This window comes from Pseudochaenichthys georgianus, chromosome 1 (genome assembly GCF_902827115.2).
Source record: "Pseudochaenichthys georgianus chromosome 1, fPseGeo1.2, whole genome shotgun sequence".
NCBI classification, from domain to species: domain Eukaryota; kingdom Metazoa; phylum Chordata; class Actinopteri; order Perciformes; family Channichthyidae; genus Pseudochaenichthys; species Pseudochaenichthys georgianus.
This window is the reverse complement of record NC_047503.1, coordinates 42,600,631-42,625,041: the sequence shown is the minus strand read 5'-3', so window position 1 is coordinate 42,625,041 and position 24,411 is coordinate 42,600,631. Positions and strand designations below refer to the sequence as shown.

The following is a 24,411-nucleotide window of genomic DNA, read 5'->3' as shown; positions in this document are numbered from 1 at the left end:
ACAGTTACTTTCGTAAACCTGAAGTGAATACATTTTGGATTACTTATTGGAATTATTGGTGGAAAGATTTCCTCACAACATGTAATATTCATTACTAAAGGTACAGCCTTGTCTGGTTTCTTGCTCAAGGGCACCACGGCAGGGCAGGAGGTGAACTGGGACCTCTCCAAGTAGAAGTCCACACTCCAAATAGGTCTGGTCGGGGACTTGAACCGGCGACCCTACGGCTCACAGTCCAAGCCCCTACTGACTGCCATAGATTTAGTCCCTAATTTTGCTCTCAAAATGGACCAGATTGATGCATTTAACTTCAACATTTAAAAAAAAATCTTCCCGGGGGAGCTTGCCCCCGGACCCCCCTAGAGGTGGTGAGGTCCACCACCTGCCCACACCCCCTGTTAAATTGTCTCACCCACATTGAGGATGCTTCGTACTTCGCCCATGTTTTATTCCATGTGTCAAGTCAGGCAAATTGGGTCAAAATATTATTGCATCAATGATCTGTTAACATTAAAATCACTAAATATATGCCGTAACTATTTTGCTCTAGGCAACTCAAGGGCTCAATGTGATTACTATATGAATAATTGTCCAAAATAACATTAAAGGCAGGGTTTTTTGTTAAGTAACATACTTTCGTCGCCGGCCGGCCGGCCGATACATGCCGCGCATTAAGTGGGCCTGTCTGTCAATTAATCCCCGGGCCACTTTTTCCCCCCAGTCCGCCCCTGCCTCATAGTCTCCAGCATACAGTGTGGACTCCCCAGTCCAGCAGAGAGCAGCTCCACTCGTTGTTACTCAGGTCCAGCTCTCTCAGACGAGAGGACTGGGAGCCGAGAACTGATGAAAGCTCCTGGCATTTCTTTTTAAGCCCAGTTTGACTCAACCTATAATGTAAAGAAGCAAACATGACATTCATGTTTCAGTTTGGAGTCTCAGTACATTTCAAGTTTTGGAATGATACTACACATATTTGTTTTAAATGGCTGAATACATACACAGCTGTATGGTGTATTTATCAAGTGGATACGTTTTTATTTTTTGGTTCATCATGAAGTCATTTCAATTGAAAATCACACAATAAAACATTTGATGTTTGAGGCACAATACAGCGTTTAGCAAGTTTCAGGGAGATCTAACCTGAGGGTCTTCAGGGCACAGTTTGGACTCTCCAGTCCAGCAGAGAGCAGCTTCACTCCTGAATCCTGAAGGTCATTGCGGGGGGTGGGTGGGTGTGTCTAATGGCGCGTTTCCACTGCAGGCCTCGCTCGGTTTGGTTTGGCCTTATTAGGCCCGTCTCACTTTAGGTACAGTTGTGATAGCCACGGTTCGCCACTGCGGTTTAGACATAACCCAAAGTATTGAACAAAGTCCAAATGTGCCCCGATGATGGAACTAGATGAAAAGTGAGGTGTTTACCAAATGTATAAAACATCTTTACAGTATAAAGAGGGACATGGCAAACCAATCCTGTTATTCAAGTGTAACAAATACAGCAAGTATTTTGAAGGCTTTAGTGTTGAGACAGAGAGCTGTTTACATTTTACATCACAATCACATTACAAATGTATCTACAAAGCATTAACATAAAACAACAAAACAATTACCTGATATTTGGGAGAATATTATATAACGTGTAGACAACACAAAAGTCTAGTCTGCTGTCTTGCTTCTGCATTTCAGTCAAATTAAGGGTTTAAAGTTTTAAGGAAATTATAAATGAGGAAATGAAGTCAGAGATTTCAACTTCTGCTCATTTAGGTTCCTCTTTATGTTGTAACTTCCTTTATTACCTATATACAGTCTATGTTTATTACATGGCTGGTCTGGTGTCTTGCCTCTGTTGCATTCACTGAACACGGGAAATTACAGTCCTGCCGTCCTCTCTAGTGTCTTGATGAGGTTCACGTAAAGCACGGTTAATGTATTATATTATTGAGGTAGAATTGTCCGGGGCTACAGAAAAAACATCCGGGGCAGGCCAAAATATTATTTTACCAACAATGCGGAATTTATTGGCTACATATTACACAGATTATGCACAGCGGGAGCAGCAATAACCGTCAAATAATAGTTCAGACAGGGGAGCTCCGCACCCCCTGCCTGCCGCTAGGGGGTGCTGCAGCGCCCTCAGCACCCCCCTTCCCGCGCCCATGTCTGCATGCACTGCAGAGAGAATTTCGCCGCGATCCCAACTGTCTGTTATCAGCCTGCAGCCAGGGAGGAGAAATCAGCAGAGCTGCCTGCACTGAGTGTGTGAGGAAGTCCGTGGATTGGTCAATTTGGACCAATCAGCGGGGGCTTAACATAACGGCTCTGCGGACGTAACGTAACGGCTCCACGGATTCGTCCATTTCGTTCCGGGGACGACATGACATCATGATGTCCCCGGAAGAATCAAATGGACAGTGACGTATCTCCAACGAGGCATTTTGGGGAGGTATTTTCTGTGTTAGAGTTTACTCCCTACAGGGTGTACTTTGAGGGTTTTGACTCTGCACACCGTTTACATGCATACAAACCTTCATAACACACAAGGGGACGGGTGATAACCGGAAAAGCATGACATGGGACCTTTAAAAAATTGTTTTATTGATTTAAAATGACATGCATCCGCTAAGAAAAATAGTCCGTTGTTACCGTTTGAACTACGTACCAACGGCAGGAACTGCTTCGATAGCGTTTTGCTTTTTGATTACAGATTTGAAAACATCGTTGCTTGCTTTAAAAGTAGCACAATTCATGATGTCAAACCTTGGGAAGTATCTCGATATCCCTGCCCTAATGCCAAAGTAACTGGCAACTGAATATGTTTTGCCGTTTGATGTCTATGTCTGCATTGTCTGGACCGTTGAGTAAAAAGGACCGCAGCTCCGTGTTGAGGGTGTCTGCCCCGTTACTTCTCCGCTGTTTTATTGTCCCTCTTGTCTTTTTATTTTCTTCGCTGGGGACTCGTCATCAGCCACTAACCATTCATCCAAATGACTGTGCTCTCCAACTATATTAAAATGAATATTAAAATCCTCCATGTTGCTCTCAGACGGGAGACAACGGAAAACTAGAGACAAGCTTTCGGCCAAACTGTATACAGTCAGTTAGATCGACCGGACTTCTTTCTGCAGATGTGAGCGTCCTTAATAACGGTCAATACATCCTTGACAGCGGTCTGTACTACTGGATTAACAACGTGTCACGTGTTCTGAATTGACCAATCAGGATCGAGTATTCAACTAAACCTTGTAATAATACTAAAACATAACCGCATGATATGACTCATCTTGTCATTTACCTTTCCCATTTAGCAAACAATGTGTTGATCTAACACCTGCTTGTGACTGTGAGATCATTTGTGACATTGTCAAATTGTTTCAGGTGGGAGAAGTACTCAGGTCTTGTACTTGAGTGAAAGTAGAAGTACTCAGGTCTTGTACTTGAGTGAAAGTAGAAGTACCAGAGTGTAGGAATACTCTGTTACAAGTAAAAGTCCCGCAATCAAAATGTTACTCAAGTAAACATGTATTAGCATCAAAATATACTTAAAGTACTCAAAGTAAAAGTAGTCATTGTGCAGATTGCAGGCCCGGTTCTACGGGGGTGCATAATGGTGCATTGCACCCTCAGTTGAGTTGTTATGCACCCTCATTTGAAAAATTAAAAGTGAAAAAAAAATTAAAAGTGATTTTTTTTTTTTTTTTTTTTTTAAGTGAAAAATATTACATATATAATAACAATAATAACAATAGTAATAATAATAATAATAAGAATATAGTTGAAATAAAAGAAATTTTAATTGTGGTTAAATAACATTGTCTGCTGCATTTATTTGGTCAATTTAAACGGTAAGTAACGTTATTATGTCAGGTGAGCTGTGCCCCTGCGCGTTCGTCATTTGCAAAGTGCTTACACAGCAGTCAGTGATGGACATCAGAAAATGGTTAAAACAACCAGCCCTTATCGCCAGCAGTAACACTGCATCTACTGCAGGTAATAACAGTTCAGATCATGGGGAGATTACGTTACCCGCGGCCACTGTCGTGGACACTAAGTCCTCCCGCCCGACTCGCCGGCTTTGCCCCGCCTCGCCCTCTTCGTTGCCCCAAACACCGCCACCCCTCGGCGGCCCGCAAGTGCCAGAGGACCTCGGCAAAACAGAGCCTGCCCAGGTATATTAAAAAAAGTACCCAACTCGCCTGTACAGTGGGGTGAGGCGCTCATTTTGCAGCTCATGGTTTCACAACAGAGATTGGCTGGAATATTCCTCAAAAAAATATGCCATCTTCTGCTATGCATGTAGACATTTCGGTCTTGAAAGGGGAGTGATTTGTAAAATATCCATAAATAAATAGTAAATCTGCTTACAGTTCTGTTTCATATGGGTGTTGAGATGTATCCATAGATCTCTTCATTTTGCTCTCAAAGTGCACCAGATTGATGCTTTTAACTTCAACATTTAGCATGCCCCCGGACCCCCCTAGAGGAGGTGAGGACCCCCTAGGGTGTTAGGTCCACTCCCCACTTATAAAAATAGCACTTTACCACTGCACCCTCTCTAATCTCAGTTGCACCCTTAGTCATTTTGTTCTGGAACCGGGCCTGGCAGATTGGTCCATTTCAGAATAATATATAATATATGTTTCATAATGATTGATCATGAAAGTGTTCTCAAAGCTGGTGAAGGTGCAGCTAGTTTGAATGGCTTTGTAGACTGCAGGGTAGCTTGTGAATTTACTCCAGGTGGAACTAAAGTCTGATTTAAGAGTTGATTGTATTTCACATCATTAATCCCAATCTGTAAAGTAACTAAAGTTATCTAATAAATGTAGTGTACAAGTACACTTTCAACCTCTGAATTGTAGTGGAGTAAAAGAACAAAGTAGCAAACCATTGAAATACTCAGTACTTGAGTAAATGTACGTATTAGTTACTTAACACCACTTCAAAAGGTAACAGTGGTAAACTGTGTGATTCTGCCAGTATGAAGAAACATATAAATAATTTGAGGGACTTCAGAGAAAGGAGAAATGTCCTTGCATCGGCACACCGTGTGTTTGTCTGTGGGAAGGGGTCAGGTGCTGCAGCTGAAATGAAACACGTCAGACTTTCGAAGGTGGGAAGTCTGGCGGCTGACGGATAAGAATAACACACGACACCAAGGCTACGCTCACATGTGGAATCTGTTTCAAAAGAAAACTGTTAATTAATTACTAAAGTGGTCGACAATCAGTCCTCTACCCTCCAGGAACAACTTTAAAACGTTTCTTCATTAACATGCCGCTCTGGAGATGTTTCTGAACTGAAGAAGACTCTAAATATGTGTGGATATAACATTTATGAGAAGTGAAACATGTGGTAAATACATGCATTTCAATCCAAGATGGCAGTAAAAGTATCCTAGGAGTGGTTTGTTTGGGCTTTTCCCATAAAAAGAAATATCTCCGGATTATCTTGTGCATAAAACAAAGACACCCAAATGAAGAATATCAATAGTGATCAGAATATGAATCCTAATGATTTTAATATCTAACTTGCTATTGGGAATCACGACCCTGTTAAACTTTCACAAATCAAGTAAAAATAATGCAATATCAACTCTTTGTCTTGTCGTGACATTTTGTACAAGCATTCATAATCCTCAGAGGATGAACCTTATTAGATTTCGGTGATCCTGTGACTTTTTCTTGTACAATCATGACGTTGAGAAATTTAAATCTGATTCATTGATAAAATCGCGTAAACAATGCATTGTAATAGTTGTATAAAATGTAAGGTCAGTGCCATAAAAATGGTCCTACTCCTCTGGAAAACACCAACAAATGATGAAATGCTCAAAGATTCAAGTAAATCAGCTCTTTCCTCTTCAAAGATATTACACTTTTAATCAAATATTTGCAGTTTTGTGTTAAAAAATAAAGGTTATTTCACATTAAAATGTTTAAATCCCGGGAAACTTCAACTCTGATCAACAGTAAGAGAAGACAGTTGAGGGTGAGGTCTCGGGGTGGTGTTGGCTGGAGGGTGTGTGTGTGTGTGTGTTGTGTGTGTGTGTGTGTGTGTGTGTGTGTGTGTGTGTGTGTGTGTGTGTGTGTGTGTGTGTGTGTGTGTGTGTGGGTGTGTGGGTGTGTGTGTGTGTGTGTGTGTGTGTGTGTGGTGTGTGGTGTTGTGTGTGTGTGTGTGTGTGTGTGTGTGTGTGTGTGTGTTGGGGTCAGCGTGGTGCTACAGTGCTGACTCACAGCTCTCCTCAGCCTGGCTGCCTGCGTGTGTGAATGCCTGAGGTAAGATACATCTTTTATTTTTTAAATATAATCTTCCTAGAATACCTCTGTCCAACTGAGATAGTCTCGATGATAGTTAGCCACTGCTTTGTGTTTTTTTCACTGAGTTGGTCTTTGAACGCACCGCCACATGTTCACGGAGCCTTTTTCTGTTTTTACTCTGACACTTTGTTACCCCGCTAAAATAGACTTCAGAAATTAATTAAGAGTGTTATAAATAAGGGTATATATCCCCTTTCATGTCATGTGTTGAAACCATGTGCTTCACATGTTTCATATCTGCGTAGAAGTTAGCAATCTGAAGTCACTCTGGTTGACAAGTGGAGAGAGAAATGATCTGTTTCTCTCCTGATAATTGCTGTTCGGTTGTTCATAGACTCTTAACCTGTGTCAAATGTGCTGTCTGTAAAAATGTGGTTTTTGATTTATGATGCATTCGTAAAAATACCTCCTCAATAGCTTCTACATGTAAGGTCTACCTTTAGAAACCACCGAAAATAGAAACATCTTTATCCAAAAAGTTATTTTAAAATGGACTGTGGCCAAAATATTGAAATGTAATTCCTGTAAATAGCACTTTAAATGTTTTTGGCTTATTTGAAGCTAAATTACTTTCCAGATTCTTGCTGTTTTGAGTATATTCATGGTAGATTGCACTTATCTTAAGTTGCTTTATACAACCCAAATGCCAAGTGAAATGTGATGTGTTGGAATTTTAAATACACTTCCAAACATAAGACACAGTGAAGTCCTGAGAAACCCTGTTATGCATTTACGTAATTATATTATTTCTCAGAGTTCATACTTCTTTCTCTCATCGTGCACACTCCATGCTCTGTTAACATGTCATTCACAGTTTGAGGCTTCAGCGGTGAAACACGATGATGTGGTGACAAACCACAGCGATGATGTTCATGCAGTTTGACCAGAAACAGTCTGATGAAAAGTGTATGTGGAGCACAGCGAGGGGTCGACACGCAGACACACATCTGTCGGCCGAGGAAGACGACGGACGGCTCTTTGAAGACGAGGGCGAGCGCTTTTTAACTCTGTGTTTCTGCGAGGGCTTTTGGAGTGCACCTCAGCAGAACCAAATCACATTGTCTTTATTCTTTCTGTGTTCCATGCAGGGACAATAGAGCAGCCGAGGGGGTCCATGTTGGGTTTCTACTGTCCGCTGCTGGGACACCCCATGGCTCTAATTGAGGCTTTGTCCCGGAACGTCTCGCCTCGTTAGAGCCCTCAGAGCCTGCAGGCCGGAACAAATACAACATGGCATCTGTGCCCAGGTCTGCTGGAAACTGTGTGTGTCAGAGTGTGTGTCAGAGTGTGTGTTTGTGAACTCTATATTTTGAGAAAAACATTTCATTTTTCTGACCTTCAGTTACGCTCACACAGAACTATTTGAAAGTAAAAAATACATATCTACATGTTTAAAAGTCCATACAACTTAAACATTTAAACACATATTTATATATATTTAAACATGCTACTTTTTTGTAAACATTTAGCAACCGACCTCTTTAAAGATGAAGTCATAAAAAACATGCATACATGAAGAAAGTCTACTATTGACAGTAAACATGTCAAATGTGTGTTTGCTTGCTTTCAGTGCAAGTTGTGAATGAAACATTCTCATTGTTGTTATATTTAATTGTGTGTATGTGTGTGTGTGTGTGTGTGTGTGTGTGTGTGTGTGTGTGTGTGTGTGTGTGTGTGTGTGTGTGTGTGTGTGTGTGTGTGTGTGTGTGTGTGTGTGTGTGTGTGTGTGTGTGTGTTTCCAGCACCTACAGGTCGCCTTGTTAATCTCTGCAGGCAACTGTGATGTCACGTTTTCTCACAATCACCTGCAAAGATGATCCAGTCGCTCTGCTCAGACCAGCACGCTGTTTCTGTCCGCTAACCGAGTACATTTAAAGGTACATTTAAAGTACTGTCAAATTGTGTGGAAACGGCTGTGGTCCAGTTTAATCTCAGCTGGCAACTGTGAGCTTTGAACGCCTCACAGAGCCGGCTAGGGTTCTCCTGAACGCAGCACCATCATTTCCTAAAGAGCACCAGCACAGACACCACGGGGCCTTATGTTTCCACTCAAACATCAGCAGCCATAATAATACAGTCAATTAACAGCCATGATGCCATGATGCCATGATGCCATGATGCCTTAACAATTTCATTCTTACTTTTGCTGTTTTTTTCAATTAAGTCAAATATATATATATATATATATATATATATATATATATAAAGCATGCCTCTCAGGGAAAGAGAGGAAAAGTGAAAAGTAAAATGTTGTGGGTTTCTTTGTTGAGAAAATCGTTTTTAAAGAAATACTGAAGAAACAAAGCATTTGAAACAAAAAAAGATTTTTTAAGTCTTTCTCTCATTTGTTTGTGAATTTCATGGCTCATTTATTTTTGTTTAATTCAAGAAAAAGTTATTTATAATATTTAGTTTATTTTATTGGATGAAATAAATAGACATTAAAGGTCCCACGTCATGGCCATTTCTACATAATTCCATTGTTGAGGTCTACTAGAATACATTTATATTGTTCAATGTTCCAAACTCACATTGGTTTCTCACAGCATCTCATAGTATGTGTATTCACTCTCTGTCCTACACGGCTTGTTGGAGCTCCTGCCCCCCCCCCTCCCTATGAGCCCAGTGGCCGTCTGCGAGACAGCGAGACACAGCAAAACCCAGCCCGAACACACACACACCCGCAGACTGGCTGGGAGTTTGTGTGTGTGTGCTCACACACCGACTCACAGCCTCGCCGCGTCCCGCCATCTCAGGGAGGAGAAATCGGCGGAGCTGCAGCTGAGAAAAGATTGAGTGTGTGTGTGTGTGTGAGGAACGTAACGGCTCCACGGATTGGTCCATTTGGGTATGGGCACGTCACTGTACCCAGGAAGAAGAAGAAAAATCTCCAACGAAAATTTCTGGGGCAGCATAGGCAGGTCTTTTCTGTATTCGGTGTACTTTGAGGGTTTGTGACTCTGCAGACCGTTTACATGCATACAGACCTTCATAACACAAGGGGACGGGTAATAACCGGAAAAGCATGGCATGGGACCTTTAATTCATACCGGTTTTTATTTTGACGTTTTAAGACTCACATTTCATACTTTAAAACTCTTTAAAACCCCTCTTTGAGGGGGCAATTTCTTTTGCCTATTTTAGGATTGTACAGCTGGAGACGCCCCTAAAACAGCCGGTATATATTGCTGTGTGAGTTGAATTGTGTGTCTCTTTGTGTGTATACAGCTGTGTGTAACTGAACATACGTTGGACAGGAACATGACGGACAGTTTCCTGATGTTGAAGATACTGCATCAGGAACTGATTGGAGAGCGATGAGGCCATCAGCTCCTGATGCAATGCCTTCAGCATTAAAAGACACTTCCCCAACCAGCTAGTCAGAGCAAGAAAAGTATTTTAAATCCATGATATCCAGCTGTTTTTATGTACTGATGTACTTAGTTTCCATGCAAGCAGGCTCTATGGAGTCAGAGATGTGCTTCAAACACCAATGTTCCCCTGGATGACTGTAATAATGTTTGGATCCTCTTACTTTCCACTTATACTGCCATCACCAGGTCATCATCATAATGGGTCCAATAATTAGGTTTATGACCACATAACTGCCAACTATTGATATTCTCGTTCGCCTCAGCTGTACTTATTATTTTCTGATAATTCCGGTTGCAATGGCGAACATTATACCTGCTAAACATAACCACTTTAGCATTGTCATTAAAAACACTAAAGCATTAAAGGAAAACGTCTCCCAGTCTCTTTCCTCTCCTGTGTTGTTAATACAAAAAAGAGATTAAAAAAAATTATAATTGCATGAACTGTCATTGAAAGTGTTTTAATGTGATTTTTAATGTGTTATCAAAAGAAGTCAAATTAATCAGACCATTACAGTACATACAATATTTTTTTGCATAGTATTAGTTAGAAAGAGTATATATTTTACAGTGTTTGGTTGACAGCTGAGCGTCTTCAGCAGAAGGTTTTAATGAATCTTCAACCTTTATTTGAGTTATACATTCTGCAACAAACCCCTGAGGTTGAAATGGAAATCAAAAAGCACCGATCCATCTACGTTCAACTGCAGCAAGGATTGCTCTGTTTTCCAGTGAGAGCTTCTCCTCGTCCTGCAGCTCATCAGTTGTCCTTTGATGCTGTTACTTCATTAGACTTTATTTCATTAAGCTCAATCTTAGCGTCTCCGTTTGCTTCACTCTGCCTGTGCTAGACAGAAAGGAACAAAATCAATTTACCAATAACTGTTGTATTGTCTATCATAGTACGAGTTTATCTGCTGTTTCATTCTCTCCGAAACCATTAAGAAAAGTATCGAGTGCATTTTACAAGTGCTACACATTTACAACATCTGCTTTATCGGGTCATGCATTTCACTTCAACAAATAAGACCTACCAGTGGAGTTTCCTTATTAGAGAGAAAGCAGGTTCAAGCCATTTCTGGATTAGCTTTATTTTTCAGGCTCGGAGCTTGCAGCTTGATGTTTAACTTTATTCAATTGCTTACATCACCGCAATATTAGCCATTTCTAGATGCACTGGTCCAGTCAAGTAGTTACAGAACAAAAAAAGTGATTAATAAAATGGCTAGTAGCTAAGATGTAGGCAACTTTCTACAAGCACTACTGCAGATTGTGATCACTGTAACTATCAAATTAGCAGAAGGCCTTTAAGCATTAAGTGGAACTAAGTAGATTAAATCACACAAATCTCCATCTTTAATACATCTTCTTACTCATGGCAGCTTTAGAAACACCTCATTCTCTTATGGTGCAAAACGATTGATATTAAGCAGCAGTCATCCAAACATTAATTACACTGTAATCTGAGTTTTTCAATGTTAACTGTATTGTAATATTATATTTCAACTGTACTATGTATTAGTTTATTAACCTGTACTTAAATCATGTTTGTGGATTGTTATGTACTGTAGCGACCCTGTATAGGATGCTGAGGGCGCCACTCAGGCATCCCCCGTCTCTCTGCCAATCATAGAGCTGCACAGTGATGCTGGTTGAGGTACGGGCCTGTGGTTGGGGGAGCAGACGGGGGAGGGCGGGAAGTTGTGACGTAGACACTGATATATATATATATATATATATGGGTATGTGTGGGAGTTAGTGTGAGGTTGAACCCACAAGCTGTTCATGAACCTGTGATCATCTGTGAATGAGAAGAGTTATTAAAGCCTAATAACTAGAAGCCTGTTTCCGACTCCCTTTGTGATCGTCACAGTACCTACCTGGACTGCAGATGGAAACGAGCTATTAGCTCAAATCTGGCATAATTAATCTCTTGTCTTTTCTGAGATTAATATATTAATAAATACATAATAAAAAAACATCATCATAAATCATGCATGAATAAGTCCAACACATGCTAATGAGTTAACACTTCCGAGTTTGTTTACAGGTTTTTTAGAAATGGGAAATAAATACTCTACCTTCCCTCCTCCACGTCAAAGATGTTCTCAGGTAGACGGATGTTGAGCGTCTCTGGGAGCATGAAGACCAGGCTGCCACGGATGATTCCCGTCCCTGTGAAGATCAGCGGCGGCAAAGACCAAGGCCTATTATAAAGAGAAAATCTGTTGCACACGGGGTGGTGCCACAGGTCTACATTTACATGAAACGTCCCGATGGATCATGTTCATGTCAACAGATTTCCCGAGCATGTATGGGCTACGCAAACTTCAATCAACTTGATTATAAATAATCCACGGACCACCAATGTAACGTTTGACTGTTTCATTAAATCAACTTAAAATAACTCAAAAACAGGCTACAATGTTTCACATAGGCTATAGCATATTATGGCTGTAGCCTACACAGAGCCGAACACACGCGATAAGAGCAGCCAGCGGCACCAACCATGAACAATATTAATATTAATAATACAGCTATAGCACAACACAACCCTCTCACTGCCTGGAGAGACGCGACGCCACACACACACTACACAACGGCTCGTCTTCTTGTGTCTCTTCAGCCCCCAAGTTAACGTTAGCTGTCAAGTTAGCACTAGCACTGACCTTAGCTCCCTCCTCTCTCGGTTCTGTTGTAGCAGCAGTACGATGTGCTACCACCAGCTACATTCGGTTGGTCTTCTTGATCAGGTTGTTTGGCCGTCTTTTTAAAGAAATTGCCCAAAGTAAGTTGTTTTTTCAGCAGCAGCAACAATGCCTGGTGAACATGCAGTGCCAACTAAACGAGCTTGTGAGTGAGTGGGTAGTGGGTGGAGCTGCGGGCAGCTTGCAAGCAGGCTACACTTTTTTCATAAAACTCATCATCATAAACTCTAAATATAATTTGATTTAACTTATTTTACACCTTTAAAAAAAAAACATGCCCAAAATGGAATTTATTTGGTCATCATATCAGTATTTTATCATCATGTCACCACTAGGGGAGCTATAGCTCCCCCTGCTCCCCTCCAGTTCACACCCTGGAGCCTAAACCACACTGCCTGGCAAACAACACAACCAAGACATCCATTCAGCATCTCATTATTTTACTTAGTGTACGGTAGGTATAGCTGGTTAGGACCTTATGATTTTAATTCTAGACCGACTAGAAAACTGGGTGGGACTTTCGGCAACAGTTCTAAACTGGTTTGAATCCTACTTAAAGGATAGGGAAAAAGTTGTTTCTATAGGTAACACATCTGAGTGGACAAATATGACATGTGGAGTTCCTCAAGGATCCATCGTGGGGCCTCTTGTCTTTAACATCTACATGCTACCACTGGCTCAGATAATGAAAAACAACAAAAAAACTATAATTTCACGGGAAGACTAGGGGTAGAGGAATGTGAGAATTTGGTTAGGGGTCTACAACTCTTATTACTTTTAAATCCAGGCTGAAGACTTTCTTTTTGCCACTACTTTTAATTGAACTATTCACATCTTACACTGGACTGTAACTATTCAGGTTGTATTATCTTTGCTTTTTAATGTTTATAATGTGTGTTATGCTCTTAATGTCTTTCATTTTTGTAAAGCACTTTGAATTGCCTTGTGTTGAAAAGTGCTTTATACACTGAACAAAAATATAAACGCAACACTTTTGTTTTTGCTCCCATTTTTCATGAGATGAACTCAAAGATCTAAAACATTTTTCTATAAACACAAAATAACCATTTCTCTCAAATATTGTTCACAAATCTGAAAAAAATCTGTGATAGTGAGCACTTCTCCTTTGCCGAGATAATCCATCCCACCTCACAGGCGTGGCATATCAAGATGCTGATTAGACAGCATGATTATTGCACAGGTGTGCCTTAGGCTGGCCACAATAAAAGGCCACTCTGAAACGTGCAGTTTGGCTTTATTGGGGGGGGTCCGAAAACCAGTCAGTATCTGGTGTGAGGGGAAGGGGTAGGGGTAGGGTTATGGTAATGTTGTGAATCAAGTGGCCTGTGTTCGTCGTCCATAACATACACCTGCCCATACTATAACCCCACCACCACCATGGGCCACTCGATTCACAACATTACCCTAACCCTACCCCTAACCCTACCCCTACCCCTCACACCAGATACTGACTGGTAAACATTGTCCTGATGAGGGTTTGGTCTAAATAGACGGTTTCAAGTCTTCTTAAAAAAAAAACCATAATGTTTATTTATTAAATGATGGTCCAATGAAGCAGCATATATGACACAGCATGAGTGGCTCAAAAACCTTAGAAGTGATGGCCAAAATGTCTGACTCAATACTTCAAAACCCTGAAGTGACGTCATGGTGACGACATCAACTTTTTATCTATAGTCTTTGCTTTACTACACCTAAAAGTCTCGAGTTGCAGGGGTGCAACTTTTTAATGTTTTTTACAAATGGACTACCGGTTGACGTTTGAAATGAAAGTGCATGCATTAGAGAAAAAAGGATAAATAAATCACTTAGCTTCCCCTTACCTCTGTGGCCGTCGTGGAGCTGAACTGTGATTGGTTGTATACCCAACCATGGGGACAAGGTACCGTACTGTTTCCTGTGTCAAAGTCAAAGGTCAGTGGGGGGTCGTAGACTCTGCAGGAGCTTAAGGAGCCGTCGTCCTGACGGGGGATCTTGAGGGCCAACGCCTCGGGGGGCAAACGCAGCGACACAACCTCTCCATCCTGCAGGCTCTCCAGGGCGCAGTGGTGAGGAGGCGTCGCTGAGACGAAGTTGTGCAAGAGGAAGTGGAGAGGGAGGATGAAGCGAGGAAGGCACAGGATGAACAGGATCAGGAACTGGAACCTCCCTCTGATATCTCTCTGTCTCTCTGCTTCAACAACTCACAAGATTACAGCGAGAGGGAGGTGCTTTGTGTGTGTGTGTGTGTGTGTGTGTGTGTGTGTGTGTGTGTGTGTGTGTGTGTGTGTGTGTGTGTGTGTGTGTGTGTGTGTGTGTGTGTGTGTGTGTGTGTGTGTGTGTGTTTGCACATGATTTCTCTCTATATTGTATGTAAGCCTAATCGGTTGACTGACTGTTCCCATCTGACCTGCAGCAGAACAAACTTGATTATGCTTCTGTGAAGCTGACCGTTGAGCGGCCCAGACCAAGAAAGGAGGCAGAGGCAGAACGTCCAAAAATATAACCCGGCGTGGGCATTTATTAAAACATGGGCACAACGTTCAGTCTCAATCCTGCTGTTCTCTTTGTCCACATCCTGCAGCCACAAGGATCTCACACACACACCCAGCCCTCCCAACAGACAGGGCAACAGAGCCTAAGATACCCACCCTCCAATCATCACAACAAGACACAGGTGAGGGGGGAGGAGACAACACAGGACACCAGGTGCACACAATCATCAGCCACAGACAACATATACTGTGCAATCACGCTAATAAAGTGCCCTATTACCCGGCCTGAAGCCGTCAGTCCATAGTGACGAAGTTCCCTTCGTCACAGCTTCTTTCCAGCCATTGGCTTAAAACGTCCACTTTTCCAGTAAAGGGAATTATTAAACTCTCTTAAGAGGCTCTTTAATGTTTGTTGGGGTTTCCCCTTCCTGTAGTTCTATAGGTTTGTTCTGTCTGCAAAGGCTAAAATCCCCAACTTCAGGATCATGGTGACATCACAATGCAACAGTCACACGTGTTGGCTAGCGCTCCAACACATTGTACGTGATAGGCTTAGGGGGCGGGACATCTCTAAGCGGTTGACCAATCAGAACAGAGCCGGCCAGCAAACCAATCGGAGCAGACTGGGCTCTGGTTTCAGACAGAGGGTGAAAAGAGGTGCTGCAGCACAGGCAGTATGAGAAAAAATAAAGATGTCATCGCCTTAGAATTGTCTCCAGTCCATGTTTGGATGCTTCAGTTCCGATCCCTTTTCTTCATCTTCCTCTTCTCACTTGCACAGCTTGAGAAGAATCAGATACATCGAGACTCATGTTTCTGTAAAAATGAAATTGATTCAGCTTTATCCAGTTGAGTTTCAAAGCTGTGGGACTCTGTCCTCCTCTCTGGTCTTCATACTTCCAGAAATCAATGAAATCTTTATAACCTGTGTTAGTCTCTCTCGCTAGGTCGTCCTCAGACGAGCCCTCCATCGTCGCTTCCAGTCATCCCAGTTCTCCAAACATCTGGCCAGTTCATACTTTGTGCTCCTGCGTCGTTCTTGAGTACGTCCACGTATGTTTGTGCGGGACGTCCTCGTGACCGATGCCCGTGTGTTGGTTCCCACAGCACCAATTAGTATAGAATACAACAACACAAGGTTTGAATGCTTAATATGATGAAAATTACCTTTTTTCCTCGAGCTTCATGATTGCTTTTGTATGTTTAAACTCCCCACAGACACAAGCAGAGGATCATTGAAAAACACCACTGAGACGATAATGGATGAAGTCACACTTAACATTATTTTATGCCATTAAAAGATATATAACTGGATCACCTCCCAAACTTTTGACTCACCACTGAGTAGCTTGTTTATAAATTATGACAGCTACATCTTCCAGCAATGTAAGTGACGTTGTATCTCACAGCTACTTGTGTTAGTTTTGATGTGTACTCCAGGAGGTCACATGAGGAGCATGCCAGACACTATGATAACAATCCTCTTCCTTTACAAACCGGGAATCTGTCCACGGCTGAACTTCCTTCCACCACTGCATCACTTTTGTGACATTTCAGGCGTGTGACGCAGTGGGTTGTGCGTAGATGTTGGTATCAGGGGGTCACAGGTTCAAACCCCACTGCAGTTTGTAGTACTTACATTTACTGACGATGGGGGCGCTGCATAACTACGTAGCGTCGGTTAAAGCAAACAGAAGAAGACGACATGTATCAACAAACGCAGCTCGGACTTGGATCGGAGCAGCGGAGGAGTGATGCGGTATCTAGAGATCTGAGTCCAGCGGGCTACTTGTGTTCCTGTTCATCAGGACATCATATGACCAGCAGATCCTGTGTGAACGCTCTACGTTAGTCAGTGGACGTATGACAACATGCACACTAACTGATATTGCAGCTATAAGCTGTACTTTGGTTTAAATTGCGTGAATAAACTAGCTAGAGAGCTAACGTTAATTACATTCATCCAATGTCAGAAGGATTACCTTTTAACACACGTTGTAATGCTTTTCTTTCATTTCAATTTGAGTAAAACTTTGAAGATATAACATTGTATTGTTTTCTTTTTACACTGACTCAGATATAATGAAAAGACTACGTCAGTCGAAGCTCAGCTTTGGTAAGGAAGAGACAGGACAGGCAGAGAGAAAGAGAGAGAGAGAGAGAGAGAGAGAGAGAGAGAGAGAAAAAGTGATGGAAGTCAGGGAGGAACTGCAGGTACAGTCACACAAAAGAATGTAGGCTTAATAACCCCATCTATCTATCCATCTATCTATCTATCCATATATCTATCTATCCATATATCTATCTATCCATATATCTATCTATCCATCTATCTATCTATAACAATAGTCTTCATTTACAATAGGCACAATTGTAAAACAACATACATCTATTGCAGTTATGATGTCATAATAACATACAATTATATAAAACACCATTTGCTTACATCTTTGTTCTCTTTTGAGAATCAAACAAAATAGATTTAAATAAAAGAAAGAATGCAAACAAACCAGTGAAATGAACTAAATGGCTGAATTCCTTTTAATTCACTGGCAGGAGCGACATGTGAGGAAGAGCAAACAATGAACAATGAGGGAGAGATTAAACAAAGAGAAAGAGTAGAGGACAGAGAGAGTAATGAACAGGAAGAAGACAGAGACTAAAGAAGATGGAAGAGAGGCTGCAGGTTATGGAAAGGAGAGAGATGTGGAAAATGAATGTTGACAATATTTTGTGATCATTTTAGCCTCTTCTGCATGTGCAGATCATTAACTGATTCTTATGCATTACACTTTCAAAAATAATGTATGCTGCAGCCCATGACATGGTTTGAAATCAATATATTATCCAATGTGTGACCCCCCACAGGACTTAAAAAGCAACTAACTAGATCATGAAAATCACAAAAATCTCTGGGGGGGTATACCCCCGAACCCCCCTAGCATGTTTGGACCTCGGTATTTAGGAAATCCTGGATACGGCCCTGAGTGGGAAGACAAAACAAACCCAAGAAGGCAATACTACAACAAATACAACGATACAGCAGAGATGTGTTTTCTCTTAGGACATGTGTTAAAATGTTGCCTTTTCTAGCCTGTCTCTGAAGAACAATGGATGTACTTGTTTTATATAAATATGTCAAGGGTAGGTAATAGGCCAGTCGATGTGTAAGTCAATGGCATGCAAAGGTTAACATCCAAAGGTTACCACATTATCTAAGATATTATACTTTTTTTTGTGGTTGTTTTAATGAAAAAACACACACATACACATGTAAAATAAGATTACAATTGTTTAAATTATATTTGGCAAAAACAGTGTTAATCATTTGTATTAAAGAAACAGCCACCAGGTGGAGATAGAGTCACAGTTCCCATGGGAATTTTAACCAAACGAATAAATAAATCTCCATTGTTAGCAGGTTGCAGTTTTGAAAAAAATTATAAAAAACGATGTTTTAATGAGGGGATATATATAAATTCTAATCATATTTTCTTGAGAGGATATTTATATGAATGTGGCTGAGACCTAATATTAGTCATACGCTGATGGAGGAGGTGTGAGTAAGATTAAACATCCAAAGATTGCCTATTGTCATCATATGATGTCCCACTGTGTTAGGAAAAAAAGTCCAAATCCCTTTACACTCTAAAAAATACACTTTATTTACAGCCCCTTTCAAACATAATTACAAAAGCAATGAACCTGATAAACACAGAATGACTGGGTATAGATGTATCACGGTTGATATTCTCAAACTGAGACCAAAGCTGTCACGGAGGAATTAAATGAATCTTTAAACTGATAGATAAGATGAATAAGATAAGATGTACTTTATATATACCCAATTTGGGAAATGTTTGCAGCATACAAACATAAGATAAATTACGATGATTAGAAAAAAGCGGTGATGTTACATTAAAGGTGGGGTAGGTAAGTTTGAGAAACCGGCTCGAGATACACTTTTTGTTATATTCCATGGAATGCTCTTAACATCCCGATAGCAATGAATATCTGAAGTGCTTTGACAATAAATCCATACAAACATTTCATCTGTAGAAGCCATAATACTGTAAAAAGTACAACCAATCCGATTGGATGGCCTACCTGCCTGTCAGCCTTCCATCGGGGCACAAACTTATCTCGTGCCTTCATTGGTCATGTGCGCGTTCGTGTGTGTTGGAGGAGGGGCTCTGTGAGGAAGTGGCAGATTTTCTCTGGTTGTGTATTTTCAAATTCTAGCGATCTCGAGCCGGTTTCTCAAACTTACCTACCCCACCTTTAACATCTGATTCTTTTTTCAATAAGCTCAAACACTAAAGGCTTCTAAAAAATATAAAGTAACCTTTAGTCACTCACAGATGATGTTTCCCGTCTAAAGTGGGTGACCCTCTTCAGAGGAGGTGCAATACGTTTAGCAAGGTGTGCTGTTGCTGTGGTAACCTGACCTCCACCTGCAGGAAACAGCTGCAGAGAGGCGACAGTCTGCAGAAAGAGAAGCATCATCATTTTCTCTTTCAGTTCAGACTTCAGATAAGCTCCATTTTAGCTTTTTAGTCTTGCAAAGTACATTACTTGTACTATATTGAATTTGTAGTAATAATATTCTGGATTTATTTGGATTCACAAGATCACATGACATGAGAGGTATTGAACATATCAAGACGTTCTAATGAAAAACTAAGACAGAATAAAAAGAAGGTGGACTTAAATCTAATAAAAAATATTTCTTAGTTAATCGAGTGCAGTAATACAATTGTGCACCAATTCGGAGTCACTGGGTCACATGACGTGGACGCTATTGAAAATAAATTGAACTTTTAAATAAAGAAACTACTTAAAATGACTGAATTTAAATACAAATACTCTGATAAATAACTTAAATCGAACCAAAAGAAGTGTGTCTTAATTATAGTGTAATAGTGTGGTTATTATACCTAGAGTAGATTTGGAGTCACTGACTTTGTAATAGAATACATAGAATATATTAAAATCATTGAAATTATGTTCTAATAATATAATGTTCTCAAATCAATTCAACGAAAACATTTCCCAATTTGGGATAAATAAAGTACTTCTTAACTTCTATTTATAAACCATCCATAAGTAATCAAAAAGGTGTGCCACACAAAAGGCACATATATAATAATTGTAAGCATATTTTACACTAATATAAGGAAGTAAGCATGGATAAAGGTATTCATAATAAGATTGGTGCGTCGAATATCCGACCTAGAACTCACTTCACTGCAGTATTATTTCGTTCCTGAATTTGTACCGCAGTGACACATCAGTGTATTCGTCCTATCTTTGGAGAGAGTGTGTGTAGTGTGTGTGCGTGTTGGTGTCACCGTGTTTTACTCCGCGTTACCTCAAATCTTCATCCGTGAATTCACCCACTGTGATGGAGGAGGACAGAGAAGACATATCCGGGGGAGAAGGAGAAGGAGGATACCACCGGGAAGCCAAGCGGCTCCGCACGGAGGAGGAGGCCGGCGTAGAGGAGCTGGAGGACGGGGAGGAGGAATCCGAGGAGGCGGTGGTGAGCAGCGGTACCACCGACAGCAGGAGCCGGAGCACCGGAGGGAAGGTGGGGGGCAGTTTATATCAATCCTGCTTTTAAAAATATGGTTAGAATATAATAACGCTCGTGTCATATAATAATTCCAATATAATCTTGTTTCCACTAAATGACAATGAATGAATTGCGATTAAAAGAACAGAAAAACAGTTACAAGTCCTATACACTCAATATGTATGAATATGTCTCACTATTTAAATCACTGAAGAAATTAAAGACAGGTCCACGTTTGCAGAAAATAACAGAAAAGAGTCATAGTCATATAGACTAGATGTTCTTCATGGGGAGGTTATTTACTGTTGTGTTGTTTTACTGACTCTTTATGAGGAAGTCAGGGTTCCCACACTCATACGTCATCCTCCAAGGTATGTCACAGTGGGTCTTTTAGGGAAGAGGTTTTAAAGAAGCTTGCCGGTGATTCTTTAGTAGTTTTAAAACCTTCTTTTTACAAACAGAAGCTGTTTGTGGTGAAGCCATAAGGCCTTCAAGAAGGGCGATGGAGTGACCCAGTAAGCAGCAGAAACACAGTTTATTTAGAAATGACAGGGTTCAGCACTACCTGCTCCCAACTTTAGCCAGTTTAGGTTGTCTTTTGAATGAGGTTAGAGAAGGTTTTGATGTTGACATCGTCACAAGTTTGGCGGTTTGACTCCAGTGTGTCCACAAGTGGACACACTGTGGACACACAGTGTTGTTGAGCAATAAACTGAAGCACAAATTCCCTCTGATGTTCAGGTTAGCATTGCCCATAGTAGCTCAAGTGTAAGTAAAGGAGAGGCGAAGTAAAACTTGAATTTGTTTGTTCAAAATGTTCAGTCTGTTATAATGAACTTGGTCTTCAGCCTCCTCGATGTGTTCTTAGGGAGTCCTTTTACTGCGGTGGACTTTTTTTCAAGGCAACAGGAGAAGTCAGTAGAATATCATTTTAAAATTGAGTTAGTTTGCTTGAAACTGGAGCGTGTTTGGTTTCATATGAAGGGTTGGATCTGTGGAAGACAAATAAAAATAATATAACCTTGTCTCTTGTTTGCCACGTACCTAACTCAAATCTGGCCGTGTCTTACACACTACACCTCAAATGAGCTTCATTACAGATGCTCAGAGGTGTATAGGCCAGACTGATATATGTATTAGTATTATCTTTCATATCAAGCTCTTAACACGTCATTTGTGTCTGCTGTTTATTCAATGTTACTATCTGGCTCTGATCCTCTACTCGTTGCGGCACTAAGGTCTCTCTTTGAGTTTCTGCCAGTGACAGGAAGTGGCTGAAATCAGCAGGAAGTTAGACCATCTTTCCACCTTTATTACATGGGCCTGTTTTATCAGTCAGTCTGTGACCTTGTTAGTGTTCATGTTAGATCACACTGAACACGGCAATCTAGAGACAGAGAAACATATACGTACAATAAACATATGAGGATCTTAGGAAGATCACATACAGTATATGTAACATTTACTTTATTCTACCCGTTAGGACATTTATTCTGGACTCAGTCATGCATGTTTATCCTTATCAGATCAAATATATAGTTACACATTTCCAAAATCTGAAAGGTTTATCGTATACACTTAAAACTGAATAGAGTCAAATTAAAATGGAGGAACAATTAGATGTGGAGACGTTTTATAAGATAGCTTTAAGGTGTCAGGGCTGCATGGGAGGCTGCACACGTCAACAGACAGATTTGTGCAATGCAGTGGTTGGTACATTTAAATGTATTCAGCAGCTGTGAATACCTAGCATTGAGAACAACACACTCCTTCACTGTGAGGCGTCTACGTGTGTGTGTTTTATCCTGACACACTGGAGGAGGTAGGAGACTGTATTGAAGTCTTATCAAACAGTTTCCTCCCCTCCTCAGCAGATCAGTGTACGCTCTGCAGACAGACAGAGAGCATCATGGGAAACAGATTGTACTGAAGCAAGCAGGAACTGGACCAAACTGCAGTCAGCAGAAGAGATAATTGCAGTTATTTATCAAAAAAAAGAAGTCCAAAGGCAGTCGGTCTGGTAGGCAAGCGATGACAAAGAAGGAAGGTAAAAGAAACAGAAACTCAAAACACGAGAAGAGAACTCTCTCAACGGAAACACACCACTGCTCACTGGTTGCGCCGACAGACTAACAAAGACACATGGGAAACACACAAGAGACTAATTAACTAAGGTTACCCAGGTACAATCAGGGCAGCGAAGCCATTTCCAAAGGCAGGACAACAACAACAAAGACAGGCAGTAATACAAGATGAGACAATAGAGGAGGGACACATCGCTATGTCAATGTGTCTTCGGGCAAGATACCTAACCAAGCCCCCAAGAAATGAATGACATTGAAAATGCATACTTAATCCATGAGTCCCTGGGCCAGACTCTTCCCCCCAAATTGCTCATTGCCCACATCACTGAATGTATGTAAGTCGCTTTGGATAAAACGGTCTAACAAGTTTCAAGTAATTGAATGCTTTACAGATAGAAAGAGACATCTGTAGATTAGCGGAACATTTGTATTCTACATTCGGTCCTAGAAGTTGTAAAATGTGCTAAAATTGAGAGTTATATCCTCTCCATTAATTTGACTGAGCCAAGACCGGCCATTATGGGATGGATCGAAGGCCGGACTTAGCAAAAACACAAGTGTTTCAAGTTTCAAGGCTTTTATTGTCATGTGTGCATAGATACGGTGTAGTGTGCATAGCTACAGTGTAGTGTGCATACAGTGGGGAAAAAAAGTATTTAGTCAGCCACCAATTGTGCAAGTTCTCCCACTTAAAAAGATGAGAGAGGCCTGTAATTTTCATCCTATGTACACCTCAACTATGAGAGACAAAATGAGAAGAAAAAAATCCAGAAAATCACATTGTCTGATTTTTAAAGCATTTATTTGCAAATTATGGTGGAAAATAAGTATTTGGTCAATAACAAAAGTTCATCTCAATACTTTGTTATATACCCTTTGTTGGCAATGACAGAGGTCAAACGTTTTCTGTAAGTCTTCACAAGGTTCTCACTGTTGCTGGTATTTTGGCCCATTCCTCCATGCAGATCTCCTCTCGAGCAGTGATGTTTTGGGGCTGTCGCTGGGCAACACAGACTTTCAACTCCCTCCAAAGATGTTCTATGGGGTTGAGATCTGGAGACTGGCTAGGCCACTCCAGGACCTTGAAATCCTTCTTACGAAGCCACTCCTTCGTTGCCCGGGCGGTGTGTTTGGGATCATTGTCATGCTGAAAGACCCAGCCACGTTTCATCTTCAATGCCCTTGCTGATGGAAGGAGGTTGTCACTCAAAATCTCACGATACATGTCCCCATTCATTCTTTCCTTCACACGGCTCAGTCGTCCTGGTCCCTTTGCAGAAACACAGCCCCAAAGCATGATGTTTCCACCCCCATGTTTCACAGTAGGTGTTCTTTGGATGCAACTCAGCATTCTTTCTCCTTCAAACACGTCTAGTTGAGTTTTTACCAAAAAGTTCTATTTTGGTTTAATCTGACCAGATGACATTCTCCCAATCCTCTTCTGGATCATCTAAATGCTCTCGAGCAAACTTCAGACGGGCCTGGACATGGACTGGCTTAAGCAGGGGGACACGTCTGGCACTGCAGGATTTGAGTCCCTGGTGGCATAGTGTGTTACTGATGGTAGCCTTTGTTACTTTGGTCCCAGCTCTCTGCAGGTCATTGACTCGGTCCCCCCGTGTGGTTCTGGGATGTTTGCTCACCGTTCTTGTGATCATTTTGACCCCACGGGGTGAGATCCTGCGTGGAGCCCCAGATCGAGGGAGATTATCAGTGGTCGTGTATGTCTTCCCTTTTCTAATAATTGCTCCCACAGTTGATTTCTTCACACCAAGCTGCTTACCTATTGCAGATTCAGTCTTCCCAGCCTGTTGCAGGTCTACAGTTTTGTTTCTGGTGTCCTTTGACAGCTCTTTGGTCT

At 41.2% G+C, this 24,411-nt stretch overlaps 1 protein-coding gene across 1 annotated transcript in view; it reads left to right on the top strand.

Annotated features, from left to right (window-relative positions):
* The first annotated feature begins 20,207 nt into the window (after positions 1 to 20,207).
* Positions 20,208 to 24,411, top strand: part of LOC117450045 (heterogeneous nuclear ribonucleoprotein L-like) — a 28,777-nt gene continuing 24,573 nt past the window's right edge. The window contains exon 1 of the mRNA XM_071204787.1: positions 20,208 to 20,481. Coding sequence (XP_071060888.1) covers positions 20,296 to 20,481 — 186 coding nt within the window. The 5' untranslated portion in view covers positions 20,208 to 20,295. The remainder of the gene's footprint in view (positions 20,482 to 24,411) is intronic.